At 56.8% G+C, this 26,164-nt stretch overlaps 1 protein-coding gene across 4 annotated transcripts in view; it reads left to right on the top strand.

The window, feature by feature from the left end:
- Nucleotides 1–2,170: 2,170 nt before the first annotated feature.
- Nucleotides 2,171–26,164, top strand: part of PAX7 (paired box 7) — a 98,148-nt gene continuing 74,154 nt past the window's right edge. The window contains exons 1-4 of one of the 4 annotated variants that reach the window (XM_032303051.1): nucleotides 2,171–2,348; nucleotides 4,871–5,106; nucleotides 5,711–5,837; nucleotides 6,677–6,805. In XM_032303051.1, the coding sequence (XP_032158942.1) occupies nucleotides 2,264–2,348; nucleotides 4,871–5,106; nucleotides 5,711–5,837; nucleotides 6,677–6,805 (577 nt within the window). In that variant the 5' untranslated portion in view covers nucleotides 2,171–2,263. Of the gene's footprint in view, nucleotides 2,349–4,870; nucleotides 5,107–5,707; nucleotides 5,838–6,670; nucleotides 6,806–26,164 lie in introns of all 4 variants that reach the window. The other 3 variants (XM_032303049.1, XM_032303050.1, XM_032303048.1) reach the window with 3 other exon arrangements.

The following is a 26,164-nucleotide window of genomic DNA, read 5'->3' as shown; positions in this document are numbered from 1 at the left end:
TATAAGTTCCCTAAGACTCAGGCAGCCTGGCACCTTGGCCTGGGCAAGGCACCCTGGTGTCCCCCTTTCCAATTCCAAAGCGACTTGCCCCCCCCCCAATTCAGCCACCGGAGGGTGTGGGTTTAACTGCTTTTCCGTAGGCCTCCGTTCCCAGAAAGCCTCCCCGCCAAGAGCCTGATGAGCCCCTTGTGCTGGGAGAGAGGGGAGTGGAGGGCGTCTGTCACACGCTGAGAGGGGCAAAGGTCACAGGTGAGGAAAAGGGGAGGGGAGGGGGCGCACTAGGGCCAGCCCGAGGAGAGCCCCCCAGGCCAAGACAGGGCTGACCCCAGGACCGGGAGAGGGCGGGCAGGGGCGGGTTGCGGGGTGGGGGCCGAGTTGGAGGGCTGGGTTTATTTTATTGTATCTTGCCTCCAGTGCTGGGCCGGAGACACTCTTTCCCGGGGGAGACAAAAGGCCTGCTGTCCTGGCGTCCTGCCCCGCTGGGAGGGCGTTTCGCCCCCGGGACTCGTGTCCCCGGGCAGGGGCGTCTGGTCACTCGGGCAGGGGAGAGCACAGAATTGCAGGACCTCTGATGACCACCCCCACTCCTGACCCTTTAATTGGGACATGTCCCCCTCTAAATTCTGAGTGGAGCTGGGCCCAGCGCTCAAGGTGGAACCAAGTCCTAACCCACCTCCCTCCCAGATCCTGGGGACCCACTCGCTGTCAGGCTCAGGGTGCGATGGACAGCCTGCTGGAAAGGGGTACCGGGTTGTGGCCAGGGGGCCTGAAGAGGAAGAGAAGTTTAAGCCCCGCTGGAGAAGGGTGAGGAGAAAGGGAAGAGGAGAGGGGGGAGATTGTCCCTAACATTTGGCACAGCCAGTTTTCTAAGCACTCTGCTCTTCCCAGAGCTGCAGGAAGCAGAGCAAGAACTGGACACCGGGGCTGAGACATTATTTCACAGAGAAAGTCATAAACCCTTCCCTTGAAGTCACCCCAGGCCGGTCTCCCGTGTGCCTAGTGGCGGAAATTTCAGAGTGTGTGAGTTAGATGAAGGAGAGAGGCCATCAGCGGACTCTGACCCTGGGAGGCCAGAGAAAAGGCGAGAATCCAGAGGAGCCACCAACCCGAGGCAGACATTCCCAAGCAGCCGGGACGCTGAGAGGGCCGGCGGCGGGCGACCAGGGGGCCGGGCGCTGCGCCGATTTGGCCCATTCGTCAAAAGAAGACACTTGCACAAAGTTGGCCCCCTCCCCTTCTGCGCCTTCCCCCAGCCCCGGGGCCTCAGCTCCCTATGTGTTAACGGGCGGTTCAAATTCTCCCCCCAACCCCCGCAAAAAAACGAGGTCGAGCCGGGGATTAGAAAAGAGAGGGAAAAATATATATATATTCGTTGGCGATTTCTTTTCGTTATTGGTCCTCAGCTCCCTTCCGCCCTGGCCCCCTTCCCTCCTCATGAATAAAAGAAAAGTCCGAACCTATCAGATCTCGTCCGCCGCCTCCCCCCCGCGCCCCCCCCCTTGCCGACCCTCTCCGTACTCCAGTGGAGCACTTCTGCACAACTTACCCAGCGGATCACTCGCCCCCTCGCTTCCCCTCTTCGCTTCCCAACCCCGTCACCCCCTGTCGCCTCCCCTCAAGCCCCGAAACTCGAGAGCCACCGCCTTCCCTCCCCGAGACTTGTGGGGGGCGGGGTGCGAGCGCTGGTGTGAGAGGGAGTCGTGAGTGTGGTCTGGAGAAAGGCGTGGAGAGGAGTGCGGGGAGGGAGCGCGCGGGCGCGAGGAAAAATATATAAATAAATACGGAGGAGAATCCACTCGGCAGCCTCCGGGCGCAGAAACTTTGGCCCGGAGCGCGAGAGCGCGCCGCTGTCAGTGCGAGGCCGGGGCCCTGCCTCCGGCCGCGTCCCCCCGAGTCCCGCTCGGCCGCCCGGCCTCCCCTCCCGGTTCCGCCCGGCGCGTCCGCCCGCACAACTTCTGGCCGCGCGGAGCGGGCAGAGGCGGACTTGGGGTTGCTGTGTTTGTTTGTTTGAACTTCCTTGTCACCACCTTCCCTCCCCCCCACCCTCCGCCCCCACCTCGCCCCCCTCCCCAGCTTCTGGACGCGTTCGACTGCAGCCCGGGGTTGGGGGGTGGGGGTAGGGAGCGTGTGTGCAGGGGAGGAGGGGGAAGAGGTTAAAAAAAGAGAAGTGGAAGAAGGAAAGAAAGAGATCGCAGCGGGGGTAAAGGCAGCGGACGGGAAGCGATTTTGGCCGACGCTGGACTCGTCCGCGGCGTGCGCAGGAATGGCGGCCCTTCCCGGCACCGTCCCGAGGATGATGCGGCCGGCTCCGGGGCAGAACTATCCCCGCACCGGATTCCCTCTGGAAGGTAAGAGCGCCTGGGCTCGCCGCGCCTCCGCTCCTCCGCCGGGAACCCGAGGTCCTTGCAGAGGCAGCGATGTCCCGGGGTGGTGGCGGCGCCCGCGGCAGCGGGAAGGGAGGGGGTCCCCTTCTCTTCTGGGGACCGAGTCCGGGGCGCTGGACCCCCGGAAGTTTCGGGGGCCGACACTTGTCCGTTTTTGCGCGGCTTTCGGTGACCGGCGGCCTTCCCCCGCAGGGCGGAACTCCCGGCAGATCTCGGCCCCGAGTAAATTTCAAGTCCTAGCGAATTTCAGGTCGTGGCCACTATTTTCAGACACTTTCCCCGCGGTTACTTTCTCAGCTCTCTGCGCTCGCCCGCTACAGCGCTTTCTACTCTCGGTTTTGAACTGTTCCTTTTTTCAGTCCTGGTATGGTCCTCCAATCCCTTTTATTTCGAAATACCAGCCATGTGGGGACAGCGTCTAGAAAGGCTATCCGCTTCTTCCAAAGCACCAGACAGAAATTCCTGCCTTTGGGTTACAAAACAAACTAATTTGAAATAATAAATAGTAACGATTTTTCCCCCAAAAAACTTTTCGCTTGGGCTTCGGAACTCCGCAACTCTCCTAGGAGAGACCCTCAGGACGGTGAGCGGGCACCGCAGTGTCCGGATAAGGGGAAAAGGTGAATTCTGTAATGTGTCCTCCGTCAGTACCCAGCACCGGGGGTGAGCAGAGAGGACTGGCAGTGCTCGGTTCCAGGCTGGAGGAAAGAGTGGGATCGCGCTGCCAAGACCCTTCCCTGCGTTTTGGTTTTGTTTTCTTCTTAAACTAACGGAAGGCCATCGACCTGTCAACAAACCCAGGGATCCCTGGGTTTCTGGGGGTGGGTAGCCCAGGGTGTCCTACAGAAGTGGTGAGAGATAGGTGCCACTTTCATTTTTTAATTACTCTTCTTGTAATTGTACGAGCTCCTTGTGCGTGAGGAAGGGTAACGGAGGCGGGGAGGGGGTGGGCGGGCAGGCAGCCTGCGATCTGGGGAGGGAGGGGTCCCTCTGGCAGCGAGATGGCGCGGGTCCCTGAATTAGACTGAGGCGAAGAGAGTGGCTCCGTGATCAAGTGCGCGCTTGCAGCCACGCAGGCGGGAGAGCGCACAAGCCCGGGGATTTGCCGTAGCACTCTCCTGTAGCGAATGCAAGTAAAACAGGCGGCCGAGGACGCACAGCGGATTAGAACAATATTTGCCCAACATGACGGAGAATACTGAGGAGAGCCGAGCACCGGTCGCTAAAGAGGCTCTTGAATATAAAGTTGGGCGCTGGAGAGCTCTTCAGCGCTAATGGCATATCCCGCCGCGGAGACCGAGTGACTCTGACTTGGCGACGCACGATTTCTGATTAAATCCGAGGGTGGCTTCAGACACCTACTTTTACAAAGAGAGGTGGGGGGACCAGGCGCGCGAGGGAGGAGGCGGTAGGAACGGCTGGGTAGCCGAGCCCCTTCTCGCCTCCTCCCTTCCAATTACACTGGCAGCTCCCTCCACTCCGGCGTCTGTGAAATCGTTCTAATCTGCCAGATCTCCGCAGCCGCCTGGTCCCCAAATTGGGGGAATGGAGGCCGGATTAGTGCACCGGGTGCCCCCCAACCTTCTGTGAGGAAATTGTGTAGACTTTGCATTAAGGCTTCAGAGGAGCTCTCCCCTCCCAGGTACACTACAGCAGGGGTGCCTGTCTCCCCGGTTCCCAAAGTCCCCCACACGGGGAGACGCTGGCCCATCCTGTACCACCCTCACAGAGCCTACAGGGACCGAGTCTGGATTTCTGAACCCAAATAAGTATTTGATATGGGAGCTTGCTGACAGCGGAGCATTGCCCCCAAATTGCCCCCAAACGAAATTAGAACTTTGAGAGGCGTTGGAACCATGGGGAGTCCCTCTGGGGACAGCCAGGTGACCCCAGAGGCGGTGACCAACAGCATCGTGTCACCAGTTCCTCGCTGTTCAATTATAAGTAGGAAGACCTGCTGTCCAGGCTAGGACTCTAAATTCTGGTAATTAACCAGCCTCTTCTGGCTCCCCCCAAAATGGATCAATCTTGACCACTTAAGGCATGGAAATGACCAGTGAGAGGGGGCCACCTCTCACTAGCCATTGGCCTCCCTAAGAGGCAGGCAGACCTGTGTCCCAAACTGCATCCTGGGGGATGGAGCCACTGGACCCCCAGACTCCCAAGACTCCACCAGCCTCTTGGCTCTGCTCTCTCCCTCCCATTCACAGAAGCTTCAGATCCCTCATTCCCCGTACTGTGACAGGAGTTGGGGGCACACAGCATCTGGGGGACTGAAGCCGCCAGCTATGACTCTCTCCATCCTCCCAGGACCCTCTCTCAGCTTTCTGACAGTTTTTTCCTGACCTCTGAACAGCCACACCTCCAAATGGGGAGGAACCCGCAGACCCTCTGTCAGGGGTCTTGGGTCAAGGGGCGTTCTCACTGTCTCATCCGCATTCATACCCTGTGCCTCTCTCCTTCCTCATTTCCCCTCACTCCTCCAGTGTCCACACCACTTGGCCAAGGCCGGGTCAATCAGCTTGGTGGGGTCTTCATCAACGGGCGACCCCTGCCTAACCACATCCGCCACAAGATCGTGGAGATGGCCCACCACGGCATCCGGCCCTGTGTCATCTCCCGCCAGCTGCGTGTCTCCCATGGCTGCGTCTCCAAGATTCTCTGCCGCTACCAGGAGACTGGGTCCATCCGTCCTGGGGCCATCGGCGGCAGCAAGCCCAGAGTGAGTGTCTCTGCTGCAGAACTGGCAGTTGGCCTTCCCATAGTTGGGGGATCCTGGCTGTGGCCCCTTTCACTACCTTCTGTCGTCCAGTGCCACTGGGGTGTCCGTATGCTTCTTAAGAAAAGTACAGGAAGAGAGTATCCTCACCCCCAGATATCCCCCTCATTATTTGGATTTCTAGGGGATAAGATAACTAAGGTCCAGGACTTTGAGGCCAATGAGCCATCCCCTGGGCTGCTCCTACATCGGCCCAGACCACCAGCATCATCCCAGACCAGGGGAACTGTCCCCTCGGTCTTGCCTGAAGTAGTGAGTGAGGTGTGTGTGTGGGGGGGAATCCACCAATAAGGACTTTCAGGAGTCCTTATTAGGTCCTATCTTATTACCTGTCACTACCCTATGCACCGGGCTGCCTTCCTTGAAGGCAGGCACAGGTTTTGTGAAAGGGTAAAGCCAATCTCAGAAGGGGGGTCGGGGGGAGGGACATGAGATCCAGAGCCACCAGCCTGGCCCGGGGCTCTTGGGAGTTTGGTATTAAAAGTGCCTCCCTCTCCCCACCTCGTGTCTCTCCACTCCTGCTCCCCCACCTCCACCTCTGAAGCAGGTGGCGACTCCGGATGTGGAGAAAAAGATCGAGGAATACAAGCGGGAAAACCCAGGCATGTTCAGCTGGGAGATCCGAGACAGGCTACTGAAGGACGGACACTGTGACCGCAGCACGGTGCCCTCAGGTGAGAAGGCAGCTAGCTAAGCCGGGCACAGCACGGTCTGGCTCAGCTCGGGCTGTGCAGGGCTGGAGGTCGGACCGGACGGAAGGCGATGAAGGATGGGGAGCGCCAAGGAAAGTTGTGAGGAAAGAGAGCAGGAGGGCAGAGTTAGAGCAAAGGAGGGAATCAAAACCGAAAGGAAGATGGAGGGAGGGGAGAAGGAAAGAAAGAAAAAATTAGGAAAGACAGAGAAAGGAGAAGGAAGGAAGACAGGGAGAAGGAGAGAAGGGAAGGGTCTGTCCTAGGAGGGTTGATCTCCTTGGACCCCTTTCCCCAAGTCACTCTTTCCGCTCTGTTAATGCCACCAGCTGGCAGTGGGTCCCAAATAGGGAGGCTCTCCACCACCCTGTCCGTGAGGCAGCAAGCGGCCTGGGGTGGACATTCATGTGTGCACGTGTGCCAGGGGGGAGGAGGGCATCCAGGCATGCGAGATGGGGACACACACCTGGTGTAGGGGTGGCAGTCACAGGGGCTGGAGGGCCTCTGGCAAGGTCCTGGGGAAGTGGGCGTGGGTGTGAGTGCATCTAGGGGTTGTGACCGTGTTAGGCACAAGTGTGTGCAAGGGGGAGCATAGGAATGCCACTGTGAGTGGCAGTCCCAGGTGAGTCCCCTTCCCTAGCCAGCGACTGCACTTGGTTGTAAATGCTTAAATGTGTGTGGGGGGGGGGTCAGTGGGTGTAAGTCCCCTTGCCGTGCGTGGCGAGGAGGGACTGCGTGGCTCTCTCCCAGGGACCCAGGTCGCCTGGGTCCGCTGCCCCAACAACTTATACTTGCTCTTTTGCCTTTGAATTTCTGAGGTTTAGTGAGTTCGATTAGCCGCGTGCTCAGAATCAAGTTCGGGAAGAAAGAGGAGGAGGAGGAAGCGGACAAGAAGGAGGACGACGGTGAGAAGAAAGCCAAGCACAGCATCGATGGCATCCTGGGCGACAAAGGTAGGGACTCTCCGGGGGGGGTCTCCACCGCCGAACCCCGCGTCCTCGCGCGAGATCGTGCGGACCTTTGAGTGGTTCGCTTCCGCCGCTCAGGGCTAGCGACCGCACTTTAGCGGGAGGACTCGCAGCCCCCGGGGCAGCCGGGACCCTCCGGGTTTGCGGAGAGCGCCCCCTCGGTGCGCCCCGGACCAGGGCAGAAGGCGGAGCCGGGGCGCAGACGGGCCTCGGCGTCCCCGCGGAGCCGGCTGCAGGTTGGTGCACTGCGCGCCTCCGAGTGCGCAAGCCCCGCGCGCAGGGCCTGGCTGAGCGCTCCGGGGCGTGTGCCCTGCGGGGCCGGCGTTTTGGCGGCGAGTCCCGGTGTGGATCTATTATTTATAGGACGCTTGGACAAGGGGGCGGGGGGCGAAGAAGGAGGAGCCGGCCTACTGCTCCCTAAATGAATTTGTTAACCAGACCCGCACACGCTCTCTAAACGGTCCCTTGAAACCCTGCCTGACAGTTGACTGACCGCTGCAATCAATAAAAATTAGCGAGGGCCGCCGCCTAAGCCTCAGCCCGGCGTTGCCAGGGGCCCGAACCGAGACAGTGCCGGCTGGGTGCAGACGGGCGCACCGGTCAGCGCTTGCCTCTGGCGGGGCCAGGCGTGGAGGCCAAGTTCCCCCAAGGCCCAGGATCGGAGGATCTCTCAGGCGGGGAGAAAGCTTCCGCCGGCACCCACCCTCTCCCCTCGTGCAGCTCCGCCGCCCCGTCGGCTGGGGTCGGGGCCTTGCGCCCTGCTTTTTCTCCTGGTCGGCTAGGGAAGGCGTTTATCTTTCAAGCGCCTGCACGCCCGGGAAAGGGGCGTGTGCTTTTGTTTCTTGAGGGGTGTGTGTGTGGGGGGGGAGTGTTCCACATTACCGGCCCCCCTGAACTTCTCTTTGAGACTTGGTCAGTGTGCCTTAAATGGGGGAAGGGGGTGAGAAACAGAAGTAGAAGGCCCAGGGTCACAAAGACTGGCTGGGGAAAAGAGGAAGCCCACAAACGGGCATGCCGGGAGGCAGCAGGCAGACGGGAAAGATAGTGGTCCGGCAAGCCTGCAAAGCGGTAGCTTTGGAAAAAGTGGGGGAGTGCCCCAAACTTGGAAACTTGCAAGGAGCACATTTGGCTTGAATTCCTTTCCAGAGGTGTCTCGAGATACCCCTCTTCTCGCTTCCCGTGAACTCCTAGCCCAGGTCTCTCTCTCTCTCTGCAGTTGTCAGTAGTGTCTCCCAACCTTGAAGATGAACTTCACAGACAAAGCCCGCTTCCAAAGACAACACCCAGGGAGGCCCAGCCCCCACAGGCCTGGTGGAGGGGGAAGGTGGGAGGAGGGGTAGGAGCAGCCCCTTTGAGAGTGGAGCCGAGAGCTGGGGAAGGGGCGGGCTATTGACATTCAGGGCCCCAAGTGGAGCCCAGTCCCGCCAGGGACAAAAGGGCGAGGGAAGAAAGGGAGCGAGCTGTGCCTGGCACCCCGCTGTGCCCGGCCCGCCTCGGAGCCCCGGGTCTTCAGTGGGAAGCCGCCTGGTGCAGCTCAGGAGCCCCTGGCTTGGACAAGGCAGCCCAGAGCCCTGGGACCCCTGCAAGGGGGGGGAGGGACCCATTCCTGACTTCAGTTTGTATCAGAAAGGGACTTGGTTGGGCTTCTTTTTTGTGGGGTGGGACACGTTGAACTTGAAATGATCTTTCCTGGTGAAATACCACACAGCAGACACCGTTTCTGAGAAGTACCGGGCAGAAGCAGAAGGAGGTTTGGTTTTATTTGCCGAGATTTTAGGGTGTGTGTGTGTGTGTGTGTGTGTGTGTGTGTGTGGCGGGGTGGGGGTGCCCAGCTCAGTCTGTGAGGAAGCAAAATAGGTAAGTCTCTTCTGAGAAAGAAGGAAAGAAGAGGCAGGGGATAGAAAGCCTGAGCTTTGGGGATCCCTCTGGCTCCAGGGAGTTCGGGCGCTTCTGGCGTTGGCCAGGGTTTATAAAACCGGCTCACAGACAGCTTCGCTGGAGAGAGGATTTCCCTGCAGCAGAACCAGGAAGCTCCAAATCTCCAAGGGTTTAGAAGGAGCCTGCTGGTTCCAGACGGGAAGGCAGAGAGCACAGGAGCTGCAGAAATGAAACGGAATCCTTGGGTCCGGTATCCAGAGAGCCTGGCAGGTTTTGAGTGACAGTGGGCATATCCAACGCGGGGACCATGAGCTCGATGGCTGTGTAAAAATGCATGTGACTCTCCGTGTGGCTGTTTGCCCGTGGGCCTTTGGATCATTGTGCCGTGGGTCGTATTCTGTGCAGGTGGGGGTGGGGTTCTGCGTGGATGCGCAGGGTGATTGGACGCGGGTGTGAATGAGCAGAATGACAGTGGGGATGAGGGACGGTCGTCTGTCCCCCCCCCCAACAGAACATATCAACCCCCTGAGTACCTGGGGGCAGTAGGCAAGCATCCCAGTGAACCACCCAGCTGGAACCTCTCCTCTCTCTCCCAGGCCCCAGCCATCAGTTTCATGGCCAAGTTAAAGAGGAGAAGACCTCCTAACCTCCACCCAAGTCGACCAGGTGGGGAGAGGCAGAGAAGCCTTAAAGGGCAGAGCAGGGGGAGGGGTGCACACCCACAAACTTTGTTTTGGTTTCTTGCTTGTGACAAACGCTTTCTCCGGAGGGGTTGCCCCTCTCATGGCGGGGAGCCTTCCAAGAAGGGGTTTAAGAGCTCTCCTCTTTAAGCGCTAAAGAGAGATCCCTCCCTGAGTCCGTTTTTCCCTATCGTCCGCTTGGCATTTAATAATGTTAAGACTTATTAGAGCTGGTAATGAAAACTGGGGCTGCTGAATAGGAAACTGTGTTGCAGAAGGGTGTTATAGCTCCCAGGCATGGTAAGAAACTATTTATCCGCAATCAGTCCTCACTCTCGGAGTTTGAAGCACAAACGTTAAGTTGAAGGGTTTTAAAGCAGATTAAATTGAGCCTTTATTTCTGTGCACTTTCATCTCTGAACAGCTCACTCCTGCTCCCCTTGGGCTGATATTCATGAGGCTGTTCATATTTTTTTTTTTTTTTGCTCTTATCCTTGTTAAGACTGAGTTATTAGGATTGTTGGTTGTGAGAATTTCAGACTGCAGCGGATAGGGGCTCAGCCGTGCTCTGCTCACCTGGAGAGGGAAATGGACAGTTCCTTGCCCTCATCCACTTGGGCTCTCTTCTCCTCACCCCTTCTCCGGGGACCAGGGGAGAGACACAGGACAGAGACCCCAACCGGGAAAGGATTTAAGACGAATGGGAAAGGAAAAGCTTTTCCTAGTTTGAGCCCAGGGAGAGTCTGGTGGGAAATTTGAAAAGGGGTTGCAAAAAGTCAAACCATTTCTCTGAGGGAAGAAATAGCAAAATAAAATAAAATAAAATAAAATAAAATGCAGTAACAACAGCAATAAACAATAAGAACACCAAAGCCTCGTGCATCTGACAATGTACAAAGTTGGGCTGAAACTGACCAGATCAGACATGGGGCTCCACCTGGGTCTCTAGGGTACAATACCCAGAGAGGTCACAATTAATAGGAAATAATGGAGGGGGTCGCAATATTTAAAAGAAGAAGAGCGAGCGTGCATTTCCTCTATGGGGAGAAGTGCCATGGTCAAAGTCCATCCAAGATTCGCCGACCTCCCGGGTTTAAAAGACCATCCCAGGTGGGGGCCGAAGGTGGTGTGTGTGAGGCAGATCTGGGTTTCTGTGCATTTTTCCTTAATTTATTTTTAAAGCAGCAAACGTACAGGTGTGGAGTGGGAGATGACGGAGAAGGCTCGGAAAGGAAGGGAGAGCCCGAAGTGTCGGTTTTAGACACTTGTAAAAGGAGGTGGGAAACAATTTAATTTGGCAGCGCCGCTAGCTGCTAATGCGGTTTTCGGTCGTTTGCTACCCTGGAGGAAGCTGTTTTGATTGTGTGTACAAGGACCTGCCAAATTTAATTAGGCTCCGGGGGAGCGCATGAATAGGGGAAGGGGGGCAAGGCTCCCCTCAGCACACACCGTTTATTTTTTTTTTTCCCCCAGCTTCACACCTGGAAGGGGCATTGTTTACCGGATAGGCAAGAGCGCCCGGCCGAGGGAAGGGGAGGAGGCGCAGAGAGAGGGGCCTGGGAAGAGGGAGCGAGGGAGGGGACGAAGATAGTCCATTTATCAAGAAACAATCTGCATTGATTTAAACCAACAAGTTCCCTCCTCTGTAAATGTGTGTTTAGAGAAAGGTAATTGACACTCCACCATATCAAAGGATTACCCCGGGTTGGCAATCTAATCAAACAGAGTCCAGGCGGGATTTGAGGCTGTTCAGAGTGGGATCAGCTTCGCATAATGGGGGCTCGGAGGAAGATGGGAGGGTGTCAGGCAATTCCCCGGCTTTAGGCTGCACTCCGTGGTGGATATGCAGTGAGACCAGAGGGAGAGAGGGGAGGGGGCGTGGGGGGTGGGGGGAGCAGAGAGGGGGCGAGCCCACACTGGGCTGACAAGACTCCCCCCTTTCTTCCCTCCATCCCCCCAACCGAAGAAGAGAGAGGGGAAGGAGGGAGCTGAGACTCACGGAGAACAACAATGAGATAAGTATTACAAAGGCAAACACTGGCGCTCGCTCGCTCGCTCGCAGCCCCGGAACCCGCGGTACATAAACAAAGTCGGCAAACTGTTTGCCAGATAAACTCGTGCCTAAATCGAGTGTGACGGGCAAGGAGAGTAGAGACAGAAGGAGATAAGGTTGGAGGGGGAATGAACGAACGTAATCTAATAGAAGACATTTAGCAAACAAAGTTGAAACAAGGGAGAACAGGCGATCGGAAGGTAATTATCCGCCCCAGAGATGGAGGGAAGACTTTGGAGGGCTGGGGGTGCGGTGGCGGGGGGAGGCAGGAGCCGTGCAAGAGCTGCGTGTTTGAGGGGGGTGTCTTTGGGACTCCACGGGGAACCGGGAGAGGGTCCCCAGGGCCTGCAGAGGAAGGGCTGGGCTCCCAGATTGAGGATCCCGCACAGCTCCAGTCTCCCCAACGCGTTTCTAAACGGGGTGGGGGTCCCCCGCCGCGAAGGCGTGCGGGTTTTATGTTCACCTCCGGGCACGCACCGCCACACACCGGCTGTTTCGAGGCGTTTGTACCTAAAAGACTCGTGTGCGCGGCACAGCCGTGAAGGGAATTAGATATTTACCAGTTTGAAATAAGCCTGGCTAAGAAGAAGAGAGAGAAAGAGAGAGAGAGAGAGGGGGACATTGAAAAGACGAGGCTGGGGGAAGACTTCAAACGAATTCATCATTTGGAATGGTGGAGGGGAGATTTACCAGACAGTATTGGGAAGTTATTTAGATATTAATAACACATTTTCCTGAGGCGCGACCACGGCAGCCATCTGCGCTGCTCTCCGAGCTATTTGGCTGGGTGAAATATGGGCGTCTCAAATGTTGGGAAGAGATAAGGCAATCAGGCTAACCCTGGTCCTAAGACGCCATCACGGCGTTAAACCCGGATTAACCTCCCCCCACCCCCGCCGTCCCCTCCCCTTTCACAGCTTTCCAAATTTTTCAGTGGAATTTACAAGGAAGGATTTAAAAGCACATATAACAGTAGCCTTAAAGCAATAAGGTGATTATTGGGGCTTTTTTTTTTTTTTAAAAAAAAGAATGTCTTTCTGAAAATGATAGTTGTCACACACTACGTTTTATATAAATAATATTATATAAAAACATATATATTTTTATATACGGAGGCTGAGCAAATGGGATTTCCTACCAGGCTGCCTCTTTGGAGTTCCCGTTTGCCATCATCGGCCAAGTTGATGAGGGCTTGGTTCCTAATGGGCACCTATAGAAACTTGAAGTGGACCAGGCCCCCGGTTCTGGCCCCAGAGTTCGCCTAAAGCCAGACAGAATTCATACCCACAGAAGAGACCCAGAAGTGCCTGGTGAGGGGAAGCCTTCCTACTGCTAAGAGCATAGAAGAGAAGCCCCAAAGGGGAGATGCTCCAGGGACTTAGGGGCCTTGAAGGCCATGACTACGATGGGGGGGGCACATTCCAGGAATTCCAGAAAAATAGCTCTTCTGCCTCTTCTACCCCAGACTAATGAGGTAATTAGGAAACCCAGTTGGGGATGGGGATAAGAGGGGATTGGAAGGTTCGGTTGCCCCCTTCGGTTTTTTGCTGTCCTACCCCTTCCTTCTTTTTCCCCCCTCCCCCCAACTCTGGCTGAAAGAGGAAAAGGTGGAAGTGGGGTCAGCGCTTTCTGACCTGCTCCAGAGCGATTGGCCCCGGCTGGGGTCGGGCAGGGGGGAGGGAGGGAACTTGCCTTCCCAAATCGAATCAAGGCAGAACGGTGACCTAAGGGGGAAACTTCGCCATTAGTAGATAGATCTCTCCAAAACTTCAAACAAAGTGGGGTGGGGGTGGGGGGGAAGGAGTGGTGAAGCAGGGGAGGCAGAGGCCGGGCGGGGAAGGAGTCCGGAGAGTCAGCACAGAGGGGACCCAGAGACTGCGAAGGGGAGGGGCCTAGAGGAGGAAGAGAAAGGGTCGAGGGCAAAGGGGAGGTGGGGGCCAAAGGAAGGGGTGTAGGGAAGAGAATGCCGGAGGAGGGTCGGCTGCACTTGGAACTTCAGCCTTCGGGGAAGAAGAAAGGTTTCCCCTCAGTGCAGCTTCGGGAGGGATGAGGGGAAGGGTGTGTTCCCCAGATCATGCCGCCACGAGGCCCCGAAGGCATTCCAGGGCCCCTGGGGTGCTCCTGCCTGGCCCTCTCTTGGGCACCTGAGGGAGGGCGGGTTTCAAGGACCCGCGGAGCTCTGCAAGCTTGCTGAGGAAGGCTCCCTCCGGTTTCCCCGAGACTGCGGGGCAGCTAATGGTCCAAGTTTTGGTCGCGGGGGCCCTGGCTGGGCGCTGGGTCTGAGCCCAGGTGGAGACCCAGGGAGGGATGGCAGAGACCGGGGAGACGCAGAGCCATGGAGGTGGCACAAGGAAGAGTCAGAAAGGAGGAGACTAGCGAAAGAGGGGAGCGAGGGAGAACGCTGCGCGCTCAAAGAATCCACGGGAAGCAGGCCTAGGAGAACCTGCCCAGAGCGTTTGAGGACGCTGAGAAATGCGGAGGGACCGAGAGGGGCGCGGAGCAGCAGGAAGAAAGACAAAAGGACGCAGAGTCACCGAAAGGCTGGCCCGGGACAGGCAGATCAGGAGAAACCGCGGGACCTGGAGACAGCCCGCGGGAGAGCGCGGGCGGAGAGGGCGAGCGCGCAAAGCCGGGCGGCGGCGGGAGGCGGGCGAGCCGCTGTCGTCCTTTTGATCCTCGGCGGCTTCCCCTTATCAGAAGCGCTTTCGGTGACACTGGCACAAAGGCGGTTCATCATATTACAGCGCGGCCCGGCGGCTCGCTGCGATCCCGCCGCTTAATTAGAGGCGAGCGAGTCGGGCCAGCGGAGCGGGAGGGAGGCCGACCCCGAGGCGGGGGCCTGAGCTCTGCGCTCCGACCCGGGGCGCTGGGAAGGGGCCGGCCGAGAGCCTGACCCAGTCGGGACTAAGAACGAGGAGGGGGGCGAGCGGGAAACCCTTATTCAGAGCGCTGCTAAATAAACAGGCCTGTCTCGGGGGCGGGGGGTTTCACTGTCGGGAGAGGGAGACTCGCTGCCTTCCGAGTTTTCGCAGCAGCCCCTCTAAGTTCTCAGGTCTGGGGAAGGGATGGCGTGCCGGCCAGCGTCCGCACTCCCGGGCTTCCCACGCTGCCGAGTGGGAGCTGAGTGGAGGCAAAGTTGCAACCCAGGAGAGCTGAAAGTTTCGTGCTGCTCTGGGCCCAGTTCATACCCGCAGGTTCCCGGCGGCTGAGAGACCCCGTTCCCTCCTCCGAGGGCATGCCCTGTCTCCGTCTGAAGCCAACTGCGCTAGGCGGGAGGAATCGGGAGGTCAGAGTGCATTGCGGTGGGCCCAGAAAGGAAGGGTTCTCGAGTCTATCCTGCCCCTAGCTCATAGGCAATGTCATCTTGGACAACTTGCTCAGTTTCTCTGGGTCTCTGTTTTCTCCCATGAAAGCCAGAGAACTGGACTGAGTCAAAGATTCTTGTCCTTTGGGGGGACCCTAGACCCCTTGGAGAATTGAATAAAATTGGAAAAAACTGGCCAGTCACACAAAGCCATTCAGATAGAATTTTGCTAACAGTATAAAGGGGTCTCTGGGTCTCTAGAGGCCACACCCCTTAGGAACCTTGCCCCGGTGATTCCAGTGTGTGTCCCCTGGCCCCGCCCCCACTCAGCAGCTCAACCCCGAGCAGGAGCTCAGGAGCTCAGGATGAGAGATGATGGAAGGGGGGGGGGGGGGTAGAGTTGAGACTGAAAGCCTGTCCTCCATCTGGTCCTTGCTGCTTCTTTGCCTTTCCAAAACAGAGGCAGCAGAGCCCCCCCCCCCCCATTCATTTGTTGGAAGCATCCTTTCTGAGGATAAAATGAGCACAAATGCTGTGTTCCCCTTTTTTCTGTTCCAGAAAGAAAGAAAAGAACGAAAGAAATTAATTTGTTTCAAAGGGTCAATTTCTTCAGTCTATAAAATTTTGTTGAGCACCTACTATGTGCCGGGCATTGTGTTAAGCACCCAGGGGGTACCTGAGAAGTCAGGAAGGTCCCTGCCTTCAGAAAGTTTTGAGCCAGGTGGTTGAGACAGAAAATAAACAAGCTCAGGATGAACAGACCTGACTCAGGGCATGTGTTTCTGTGCATATTTACCTGGGTCTCCGTGTGTGCCTGCCTCCTTACCGGCTGGCTGTGTGCTCTGGTGTTTGTGAGTGTTGCCTTTGTGTGTTTGTGCAGATCTGCTGGTGTGTGCAACAATGGGCTATGTCTGGGGCCCGAGCCAGATTTGGCAAGGCAGCCCCCAACGCGGCTATGGGAGCCATAGGCATCCGGCAGGGCTTGGAAGCAACCTGGGTTGGAGCTGAGCGGAGGAGGAAGGAGTAGCCAGGCGGCTGGGCTCCGGAGCCTCTCCCCTTCACTGTGCTCTTTGTTTGCCTCTGAAAAAAGATCAAACAGACCCCAGGCCTGGGCAGAAAAAGGGGTGGGGCGTCGGCCCCAGAAGTAGCTTGGAAAACTCCACCCTGAACTTTTCTGGGGTCTTTTCCATGGGACCCAGACCACGTGGAGCCCCACTTAAGGGGCTACCTGTCTCTCCATAGGAACCCCCCCCCAGTTGCTAGCCTCTTTGGGGGTAACAGGTGGAGAGGGTCCGCTCCTGGTTCGAATTACAGTTGCGGGTCTCTAAGCGACTGGGGAAGGTGAAAAGAAGGCAACATTCAGGGGAATTTCTGTGGGGTGTCCTGTGTTTGGATGGTGTGTTGTCTTACTTCTGCATGGGGACTGTGTATCTGGGATCAAGCCCTTCGGTTCCCTGGAAACCTACCTGTCCTATAGTCTACACCACCGGCTTTCTCTGATTTAGAGTTCACCTCGAGAGCAACAACTTTGGGGTTGGTAGAGGTCAGGGGGAGTTCTAAGGAACCGTCTAGAATGATCTCATTCCCGGTGGAAGCCTGCAGAAGAGCTTCTTTCTCCTGCACTCTCTTGTAACCACAGAACCAACTCCCACTGTTGGTCCAGCAGCAGAATGGGGGAACCTGGAACTTTCCAGCCTGACTTTGTATGAACCCCTCCCACCCCCTGTCCACCCCCACCCCACCGTGTTCCTCATCCTTGCCATTTTTTCTCTTTACCTGGAGAGCTTGAGCTTGGATTCACACTCTTCAGAGAACCGAAAGTCCAATAGGAAAAAAGAAATTCCAGTGTATGTGTGTGTGTGTGAGAAAGGGCGCAGCTAGGAGATGCTCTTCTGCTTTCTTCTACTGATTTTTGCCCCCCTCTGCCCCAGTCTGTACCCCTTCCTCTATTATGTCTCTCCAGCTGCCATCAAATGCCCGCCCTCTCCCATCTTTGGTGATGGGGAAGACTGAATCATCAGGCTGGTAGTTTCTGGGATTGATTGCAGGTGCTGGGAGTGAACCCTAAGAAAAGAGGTTCTGGAACTTTCTTTAATAAATGGAGGTGGATAACCTTCCTCTCTCGGGAGTCGAATTGTGCTCAGTTTGGGACTTTCCCTTCGATGGCCTATACAAGGGACAGGACCGAGCGTAGCTGGTGCGCTCAGAGCTTTGCGCAGGGGTGGGGGTGGGGGCGGCGATTAGGCTTAGCACTGGTAAACGCGCCTTCCCCTCCCCCCTGCTAAAAGCAAACAAACAAGCAAACAAACAGAAACACCTTTCCCCCTTTTGGCTGCGTGGCAGATTTGCATGCTGGGAGCTCGTCTTCTGCCTCAGGGACTTCCAGGGCCCGAGCCTCAGTTTCCCCATCTGATTAGTGGGGATAACCGCCCCTCCCCACCTCCTGGGGCAGGAGGAAATAAGGCCCTGGAAGGCTCCTTGGAAACTGGTCAGCGGGTCCCAGGAGGGGGAGAGGGAGGCTCCAGGAGTGTCTCCTCCCCCGGCCCCGTGCACCGCCGCCCCCTCCTTGGGCGCAGTCCCCGCTCGCGCCTCAATGGCCACTTTAGAAATACAAACAACTTTAGAAATAAAGTAACCAAACCCCCGAAAGGGGCTTTGAAGGGGCGAATGCCTGGTGGCGCTTTACTATGGTGTGGGCCGAGGCCCCAGCCTAATCCCGCTTTCATTTTCACCGACGGCCGCGGGGGAAGCGCTCCCGGCCTCCCGGCCCCTCAGGAGGCTGATTAGGCCACAAAGGGCCCCCATTATCCCGAGAAGAAAACCGGGGGCGGCGCGGGGCGGGGGGAGCGGGGGGGGAGCGGGCCGCCCGCGCCCGGGCTATTGACTTAGTGGATGAAGTCAAGAGCGGGCACGCTGGGAGCCCCGGGGGAGGGGGACGGGGGCGCCGGGCAGGGGGGAGGGGCCGGCCCCGCGCGGGAAGGGGCGGGGAGACCCGAACAAAACAGCACGCACAAAACCCTACAACAAAACCCAAGCTGCGGGCGAGGGAAGCTGGCGGCGGAGGGCTTCGTCCCGGGCTTCTGTTGGGTCAGCTGCCCCAGGCGGGCGGCCCGTGGAGGAGTGGGGTGCGGGATGGAGGAGCTGGGCCCGCCCGGAAAGGGAGTCGGTGGCTTTCTTGGGAGGGGTGCGGGGTTGGGGAGGGAGAAAGTCACGGGGCCGGTGAGACTGATGTGTCTGTCGCTGAGCAAAGTGGCGGTGGCTTGGGCACGAGGCTCTGGCTCTCAGCCGCTCCCTTCCTCCTCGGTGAACCTGGGGAGCTGGGTCCAGTGATGGGGACATCTGGTGGGCAGAGACCACTCCTCTGAGATGCTCTCGAAAAGGTGCTTGAGTTAGGGCTGCTGGGGAGGAGGGGGTTGAAGGACAAAGACGAGCCCCCTCCCCAACCTGAAAGATCTGGGCAAATTTGAAGGAGGTACCCCCTCCCCCCAAGCCTCAATGCTCCTGCAACACCGTCCCACCCATTCTGAGCCTTTGGCTCAGGTCATGATCCCGGGGTTCTAGGATCAAGTCCCACATCTGGCTTTCTGCTCAGCAGGAAGCCTGCTTCTCCCTCTCCCTACACACCTCCTCCAGCTTGCACTCTCTCTCTCTCTCTCTCTCTCTCACTCACTCTCTCCCTCCCAAATAAATAAATAAAATCTTAAAAAAAGAAAAAAAGAAAAAAGAAAAAGAAAAAGAAAGAAAGAGGAAGGAAGAAAAGAAAAGAAAAGAAGTAAGTGGGCCCTGCAGGCAGCTCTTCAGTCAACGGAGGGCCAGGGGAAGAAGGCAGAAACAGCCAGCTCCTGGGACCCAGTAGACCCTGCTAGATGTGCGGAGGGTCGTTCCTTCCTGGGTGAGCTCTTTCCCCTCCCAGCTTTGGTGGGCAGGGTGGGGACGGTCCGGGTGAGCCCTATTCGGTGATTGAAGGAGATGGCAGAAACCTCCTGCAGGTGTCGAAGAGGCTGAGGAGGGTATGAGACACAGTCCCCCCATCACATCCCCTCCGCAAGGATAGCTGCCCCCATTCGCTTGAAATAGGGGTTAGGTCTAGGCACTGGCTAGAAGGACTTGGAAGATGCTTTGAAGGCATCTGGGCTCTTCATCCATTCATCCCTCAATGGTCTCTGAAGTCCTGCTTCCTGCAGGCTGCTGCCCTGGGGTGGGGGTGGGGGTTATACCCTTAGAGCCCAGGCTGTGGGCCCCTCCAGGCTGAATGAAGAAGTTAGGACTTGTTCTAAGTGCGGTGGGGAGCCCGGGAAGATACCGCAGCTGGAGAGGGATGGACCGCAGAGAAGGGACTGGAGGGTGTGGGGGGGGGGCAGCTAGGATCTTAGGGTTTCGAAGGGAGCAGGGGAAAGGTGCAGAGAAGGTGGAGAGCAGAGCATGGGGAGAGAGATGTCGAGGAGAGGTTGCCCCAGCCTGAGAAGAAGGGGAGGAGGAGAGGAGGCATTGTTCAAAGTACCTCCCCCTTTACCGGATGCCTTGGGGTGCTGAACCTGTGGCCCCGGAATTAGGGGACTCCGGGGTGAGATCCCCAAGGGTGAGTCAGAGTTGAACAGGCCTTAGAGCTCATCTGGCCATTTTACAGATGGAAAGGCTGAGGTCCAGAGAGTGTGGCATGAGTGAGCCTGGAGGAGGGAACGGTAGCTCTGATTCGCTGGCAGTTGCCCTCATAGAGGAGCAAAAAGTGCTGGTTGAAGTCTTGCTTCCAGGAGCTCAGGAGGCCCAGGGTGAGGACATGGGAAGTCTGGCGTCTGTCCATCCCTGCTGCCTGTCACCCTTTGTGCTTAATGTGATGCCTGCTTGTTGTTGTTGTTGTTCCATTTCACAGAGGGGGAAACTGAGGCTTGGAGGGATTTGCTCAAAGAAGTAGGGAAAGGAGGGTTTTCTCCTAGTAAGACCCCGAGACCTTTACCCTCAGAAACCTGAAGGGCACAAGTCCGGCCACTCTTCCTGTCCCATCGGCAGAGCTGCAGCCGCCAGCCCCTGCCCCCATTCTTCAGGAACCCTAGATCCAGGCCCAGGGGAGACTGTGGCTCCAACCAGCATCCCCCCACAACTGCCCACACTCCCAGCACCCGTGGCACCTGCTAGTATTTTGAGACCAGACAGATGTCACAGACTTGGCCACCTTCCTGGGAAGAGTTCTTGTAGCAGCAAGGACAAATAAAACCCAGAGGGAAAGAAATGGTGGTACCCAGTCTGGGGGCTAGGGATGGAGTTCAGACCCAGTGTGAATGGGTCTCCCCGCAGAGAGGCCCAGGCTGTGATGCTAACTGCTGTGTAACCCTCCACAAGCCACTTAATTTCTCTGGTCCTTGCCCTTGTGTCTGAACAATGGCAAGGCACAATCAGTCTAGTGGTTTTCAAAGTGAGTTCCGTGGAGCCTTGGCTCTTTTGAGCAGTAGCAGGCAAGGACCCTTGGAGCTCCGAGCCTCTAGGCATGTTTGCACTGAAGGGAGGAAGTCAAAACCCAGCTGTGTTCCCCTTTGACAGAGGGAGCTCTGGTGAGGCAGGGCTTTGTCCCAGGGCGGAGCAGGGACTACCTCCAGTGGAGGAGGGGGAGGGCGGGAGGAGCTCTCTGTTTGCGCCAGGAATCAGAGCCCGGGGCTGTGGTTATTGGTCTTCAGAGATAAGCTGATACTGCTTATCTAGTGACAAATGATTCTGCTCCTCTTCCAGTCCCTGCATTAGGGAACTTTCTCTCCTGGCTAGGAGGTCTCTTCGGAAGAACAGGCAGGGCTGGTCCCCAGACACTGGGTACCTTTTGAGTCCTGGCTCAGCTTGCTGTGTGAATAAGGGGCCATTACCCTCTCTGTGCTTCACTGGCAGCTACTGGTGGTGTGGCTGGATTTCAGTGCCATCCCAGGGTGGTGCGGGAAGGAGGATTCAATGCAGAATAATTCAATGCAGAGTGTGGGAGATGGAAAGATCCAGGAGCCAGGACGGCCAAAGGGTGTGTCCCAGAGTCATCCTGGTACTTTGGCAAAGGGTGCGCACAAGGGCACTTTCTTGATTTGGAACTTGAGAGAGGAGTGACTTTTGGGTTGAGCTGCCCTGGTCCTTCTGATGGACACCCCAGTTGGCAGCCACTGGGCCACCGCAACACCCCTACTTACAAATGGAGAAACTGAGGCCCAGAGAGGGGAAGAAACTTGTTCCTCGTTGCACAGCAAATTGGGAACAGAGTCAGAGCTGGGACCTGGTCTCCAGACTGCTCAACCAGGTGCCGTGAATGAACCGTTCTTCCAAAGTCACTGGGTCCCTCATCTTTTATTACTGTCACCTGCCCCGACGGAGGGTCTGACCTGCAAGGCATCATCCCAGGAACAAGGGGACTGTAAGGATAAGACCCCTGCCTTACTAGGCACTGGCTAGAAGGACTAGCCATTCAATGGGGGCCATTCACACTGGGTCTGAACTCCATCCCTAACCCCATCCCTGCCATGGCAGACTCCTGCCCACACTATGGGCACGGCCACCCAGACACTCCCTCTCATTTCAGCTCTGGGCCCAGCTCTTGCATCCAAAGGGAGCGGTGGGCAACAGCAGTAGCCCTGAACTCCTAATCAGCAGGACCCCACAGTGGCTCCCCTGGCCTGCTTGCTCTCTGAGCCTTGGTGTTTCCACCCATCCCTTGGAGATACAAACTCCAAAAGGAGACAGGAGCGGAGACACAGAAGAGGGGGCTGGCACCCAGGACGTGTGTGATCAAAATGAGGTAAAAGGACTGAAAGCAGTGGGTAGGGAGCAGAGGACCCATAGAGGCTCCTAAGATAAGAATTTCCCAAATCAAATGCAGATGGTGTTATCAGGGCCTCGAAGATACATATGCATAGTTCTCCATAAAGATTTACTACCGAAGCCATAGGTACCTGTAAAATTTCAAGTTGGTTTTTTTTTTTTTTTTAAGCAGACAAAATAAAAATGGAAAATCTTTCTACTCCCCCCGAGATGATCTTGTTGAGTTTGGCAGTCTCGCTGTCTGGATTCATGGGTCTTTATCTGTATCTGTATCTAAGCATCCAGCCGGGAGTCTAGATAGAGACCTGGGTAGTTAAAGTGGCAGGGTAGCAACTGAAGCTGGGGACACTAGAGACCCCGGGGGTGAGCGTGAGACCCTAGAATTGAATTCAGGTATAGGTATGTGTATGTACACATACATTTCCCTGGGATCTTTAGTTTTCCTGGGTCTCTAGGGCTTGGGTCCCCAAAAGGTTAAGCACCTCACGGTAGGAGATTTGCAGCTGTTTGTCCTCTCTAAGGAGGGGCAGCAGAAGCTCCCAGTCCGCCCCCAACTCCTCCCCACTCCTCCCCAGGGCCCCTCACCACCCCCCTCCTCCTCCTTTCTGTTGTGCACCTGCCTGGGCTTCCGGTCTCCTCTGCTTCAAAGCGGCAAGCTAGGCTTTACCTGCCTGAGCCTCCAAAGGGGAGGTGGCATTTCAGGCACTTAATTAGACCCAGGACAAGAATAGAGGCTGAAGGTCTGGTCAGGCCAGGCGGGATTGTTGGGGGGATTAACACCCAGGTAAACCCATCAAGGCTCACCCGCCTCTTGGCCAGGGCACCAAGAGCATCCCAGGCCGGCCGTGGACAGGCTGGGCCAACAGCTGGAAATCGCATTCCCCAGGTGGGGGGCGGGTCGACGTGTGTGCAGGGAGGCCAAGGGCTGGGAGGAGAAGGGAGGCCCCCTCCAGCTGCTGCCTCCACCATCTTTCTTCCCCTCCCGGCAACCTAGTGCCCCAGGAAGGCGAAGCTAGAACTACCCTTTTATGCCCACAGCGATGATGTGCGGAGCATCTCCTGTGTGCCAGACACATAGTTCTAGGGGCTGGAAGCACAGCCTCGAAATGCACAAGGCGCCTCGGCCCCGGGGATGCTGATGCCTGGGGGGAGGGAGGCAGTGAGCAGGTTCACAAATCAGGGAACACGTTCAGAAGGTGCACAGGGATTGGGAGAACAGAACGCAGAGTCACCATAGAAAGTGGCCGCCTGGGGAGGTGATGGGTTAGCATGGAGTCCTCCCAGAGGAGGTGATATTTGCTCTGAGAGCAGGGTAGTAGAAAAGCAGCAGCCGTCCACTTAACATCTAATACTCAGAAGCCTAGCCCCGCGGCAGGTGACCTGTGCCAAGCATTGAGTTAAGCGCTTCTGTGAACCCACGCAGTCCTCCCAAGGGCGCCTTATGTTAAAATACCCATTTATAGATACAGAAACCGAGGCACGGGGAGATGCCTAGACCCCTGGGCACAGACAGGCAGGTACGTCTCATTGGAATCCTGTATGATATTCTCAAGGTGCCCACTTCCTGCTACATACAGGTCCGGAGCAAGTGTTCTATTTGCTTCCTGTCTCCTGAATCCCCCCTCACCGTCCCAGCCCTGCCCCACGGGGATCTAGTATCCCAATTTTGCAGATTAGAGCAGAATTCAGAGATGTTTGCTCCGGTCCCTAGAGTCACAAAGCCAAGTAGCAGAACCAGGCCTTGCCTGCAGGTCCCTCAAACTCTTCCTGCCGTGACGCACCAGCTCTGTGGCGGGCACCTGACTCTGGGATGCCCTCCTGGGAGACTCCCTGTGTTCCTGGGAAGTGGCTTCCCTCTCTCCGGAGCCAAGGGCTTGTCATTAACCCAAAGATTCCGCAGGAAGGCTTGCCCATGTGCCTGACTTGGGTTTGGGATTATGAATGGAGAAATCCCAGTTGGCCTTAGGAGTGTGTTGAAAGGGAGACATTGAGACTCTGTTGAGGGAGTGATCGTTCTTGTGTGTATTTTGCTGTTGCAACTGTCCTGTGTACTCACGGCTGCTGACGGACCATCTTTTGGAAGCCAGGAAGGGAGAGCGCGGGTCCTGGTTAGATTGGGTAGGCTGGGGCTGGGGGTGGGAGTGGGCGGCTCTGTCTTCTTCTGTTGGTACGTGTGGGTAACTCTTTCCCCAGCTCCCCAGAAAGGTTTAAGTGACAACAAAAGGTTTAAGTGCCAGGGAGAGCCTGGGGGATGTATATACATGCGGCCCCATGCATGTCCCCCTTCTCCTTGTGGTGTCTCAGCCTCTGCCTCTTCCCCAGGCCCCCAGCCCAGCCCTGTTGCACGCGGGCCTTTCATTCTCGGGATTGCAAATATGTCAAAGATTAACACTGCAGCTGGCCACGGCCCTGAACAATGGTGAGATCTAGGAAGTGCAGAAGTAGCCGGAGAGACAGGACAGCCCCGTCCAGAGATGTGGTTCACAGGGTCTGCCCACTTGACTCAGTGAGACCCCCACTCCCAGCCCTACCCCAGCTCCATGCTCCCAGCTGGAAAGGGAAAACAGTCTGTAATGAAATTCTCTCTGGAAAGAACCCTTCCCGCAAAGTGCCCCACACTGGACCAGAGGTTAGGGGAAGCTTAAAGGAGGGGGTGCCCCCTCCCAGGGAGAAATAGCCAATAAAGTAGCACATGAGAAAGGGGGCGGAAGCAGGGAGAGGAGCAGCTGGCATCCCACCCAGACCCTGCGACCCAGCCCGAGAGGCGTCCCCTCCAGCTCTGTTCTCCTGAACTCAGACGACAAAACACGACAAAATAAATAAAACCAAAGCACAGGGATGTAATGCCTTTTTCCTTCCTGAATCTCCGCTCACCCACTTCCTCCTGGGGAGCTGCAAGGGAGACAGATGGCACCTGAGAATGTCATGGGCTGCCCGGGCTAGCAGAGGGGGAAAATACCAAACAATGCCGGCTGGGCTCCTTGCAAGGCTGCAAGAATTAGACATGAAGAGGTCATGCTCACCCTCTGCGGGTATGCAGCTCTGGGAGGCGAGCTCGGGACGGAGGAGGACAGGAGGACATGCCAAGTGAGGGACGCATCTCCCGGAAGCCCCACAGTCCCGCCAGCATCACAGGTCTCGCTAATCCCATTTTACAGATCAGGCAGCTGGGGCTCAGAGTTCCTAAGATCAGGACTTGAGAAAGAGGCAGAAGGAGTTAGAACCTGGCCTCTTCTTCCTGCTTGGGGTCCAGGACTCATGTCAGCCCCTGGGTGGCTCAGGAGGGGCCGGTCCAGGCGAGAGCTAATCTTGGTTTGAACCTGCCTGTCCTGCCACAGTGGCATCTGCTCCGACGCCAGAATTGCATATGCACCCCTTTATTTTCGGCATAAATTTTAGGATTTCATTTTGACTGTTATTTTGTCAGGAGCTGGTCACGTTTCTGCAAGCTCCTTCCCAGTTCATCTCTCCGTAAAAAATAAATACCATTTTAAACAAAGACGACGTACTCCCTTCCCGCGGCCAGAAGCTGGTCTCCCTGGATTCTAGTTTCCACGGTCAGAAACAAGGGCTGCGGGCCTGTCCCAGCCCGGGCCTGGGGAAGCTTAGAAATGCAGGTGGCGAGTCCCCTCCGCAGATGAAGCCACTTAATTACCACACAATCAATATGCAAACAAGTGCCAAACTGGGTTTGAATCAAATTTCTCATTGGGGACCCAGTGGGGGAGGAGAGCCCAGAAGAAGGGGGGCCCATCAGGGGTGGGCTGGCAGGGAAGGGGACCGCAGGATAAGGAGATGGGCTTCGGCGGGGACCCGGGCGCCAGGGGGCCACTCAGAGGTCCCCCGGAGCCCTCCCGGTGTCTGGCGTGGGGCCCGGCTCCCACTGAGGGGAGCCAGGGTCCATGGCCCAAGGCTGCCGTTGGCGGGAGGTTTTCCAGACCTGTCAGCTGAAGTCTGGCGGTCTCCACTAATTCATTTGACTCGGAAATCTCAAATTGACCAGGTTCCCCCTCCCCTCTTTAAAACAAACTCATTAAACTTGTCAACACTCATTAGGCCTGTAAAACATTGAACTAGAGCCACTGGGGAGACTCGCAGAGGGTGTGTGTGTGTGTGTGTGTGTGTGTGTGTGTGTATGTGTATCTGGGAGCATGCACAGCAAAGCTGAACCAGGCCCTGGGAGACCCACCTCCGAGGCTTGGCCAGGGCAGAAGTCCCGATTCCTTCCTCCTGCCTGTGCCTTTCATCGAAGGTGGAACAGTGTGGGGGTTGAGGCGCGGTTCCAGAATCAGACTCCAGTTGGAATCCGCCTTTGCCTTCCCGCTTGTCTGACCTGGCCCAGGCTCGCATCCTCTGGCCTCAGTCTCCCCATCTGGAATATGGGGCTTTTATTTTTTGTTTGTTTATTTTTTAAAAATGATTTTATTTATTTATTTGACGCAGAGAGAGAGATCACAAGTAGGCAGAGAGGCAGGCAGAGAGAGAGGGGGAAGCAGGCTCCCCGCTGAGCAGAGAGCCTGACGCAGGGCTTGATCCCAGGACCCCGAGACCACGACATGAGCTGAGGGCAGAGGCTTTAACCCACTGAGCCACCCAGGCGCCTCCATATGGGGCTTTTGATAGGAACTGCCTCACTGGGCCGCTGG

The sequence above is a fragment of the Mustela erminea genome, chromosome 10 (genome assembly GCF_009829155.1).
Source record: "Mustela erminea isolate mMusErm1 chromosome 10, mMusErm1.Pri, whole genome shotgun sequence".
Taxonomy (NCBI): domain Eukaryota; kingdom Metazoa; phylum Chordata; class Mammalia; order Carnivora; family Mustelidae; genus Mustela; species Mustela erminea.
The sequence above is the reverse complement of the archived record's forward strand: the minus strand, read 5'-3'. Positions and strand labels throughout refer to the sequence as shown.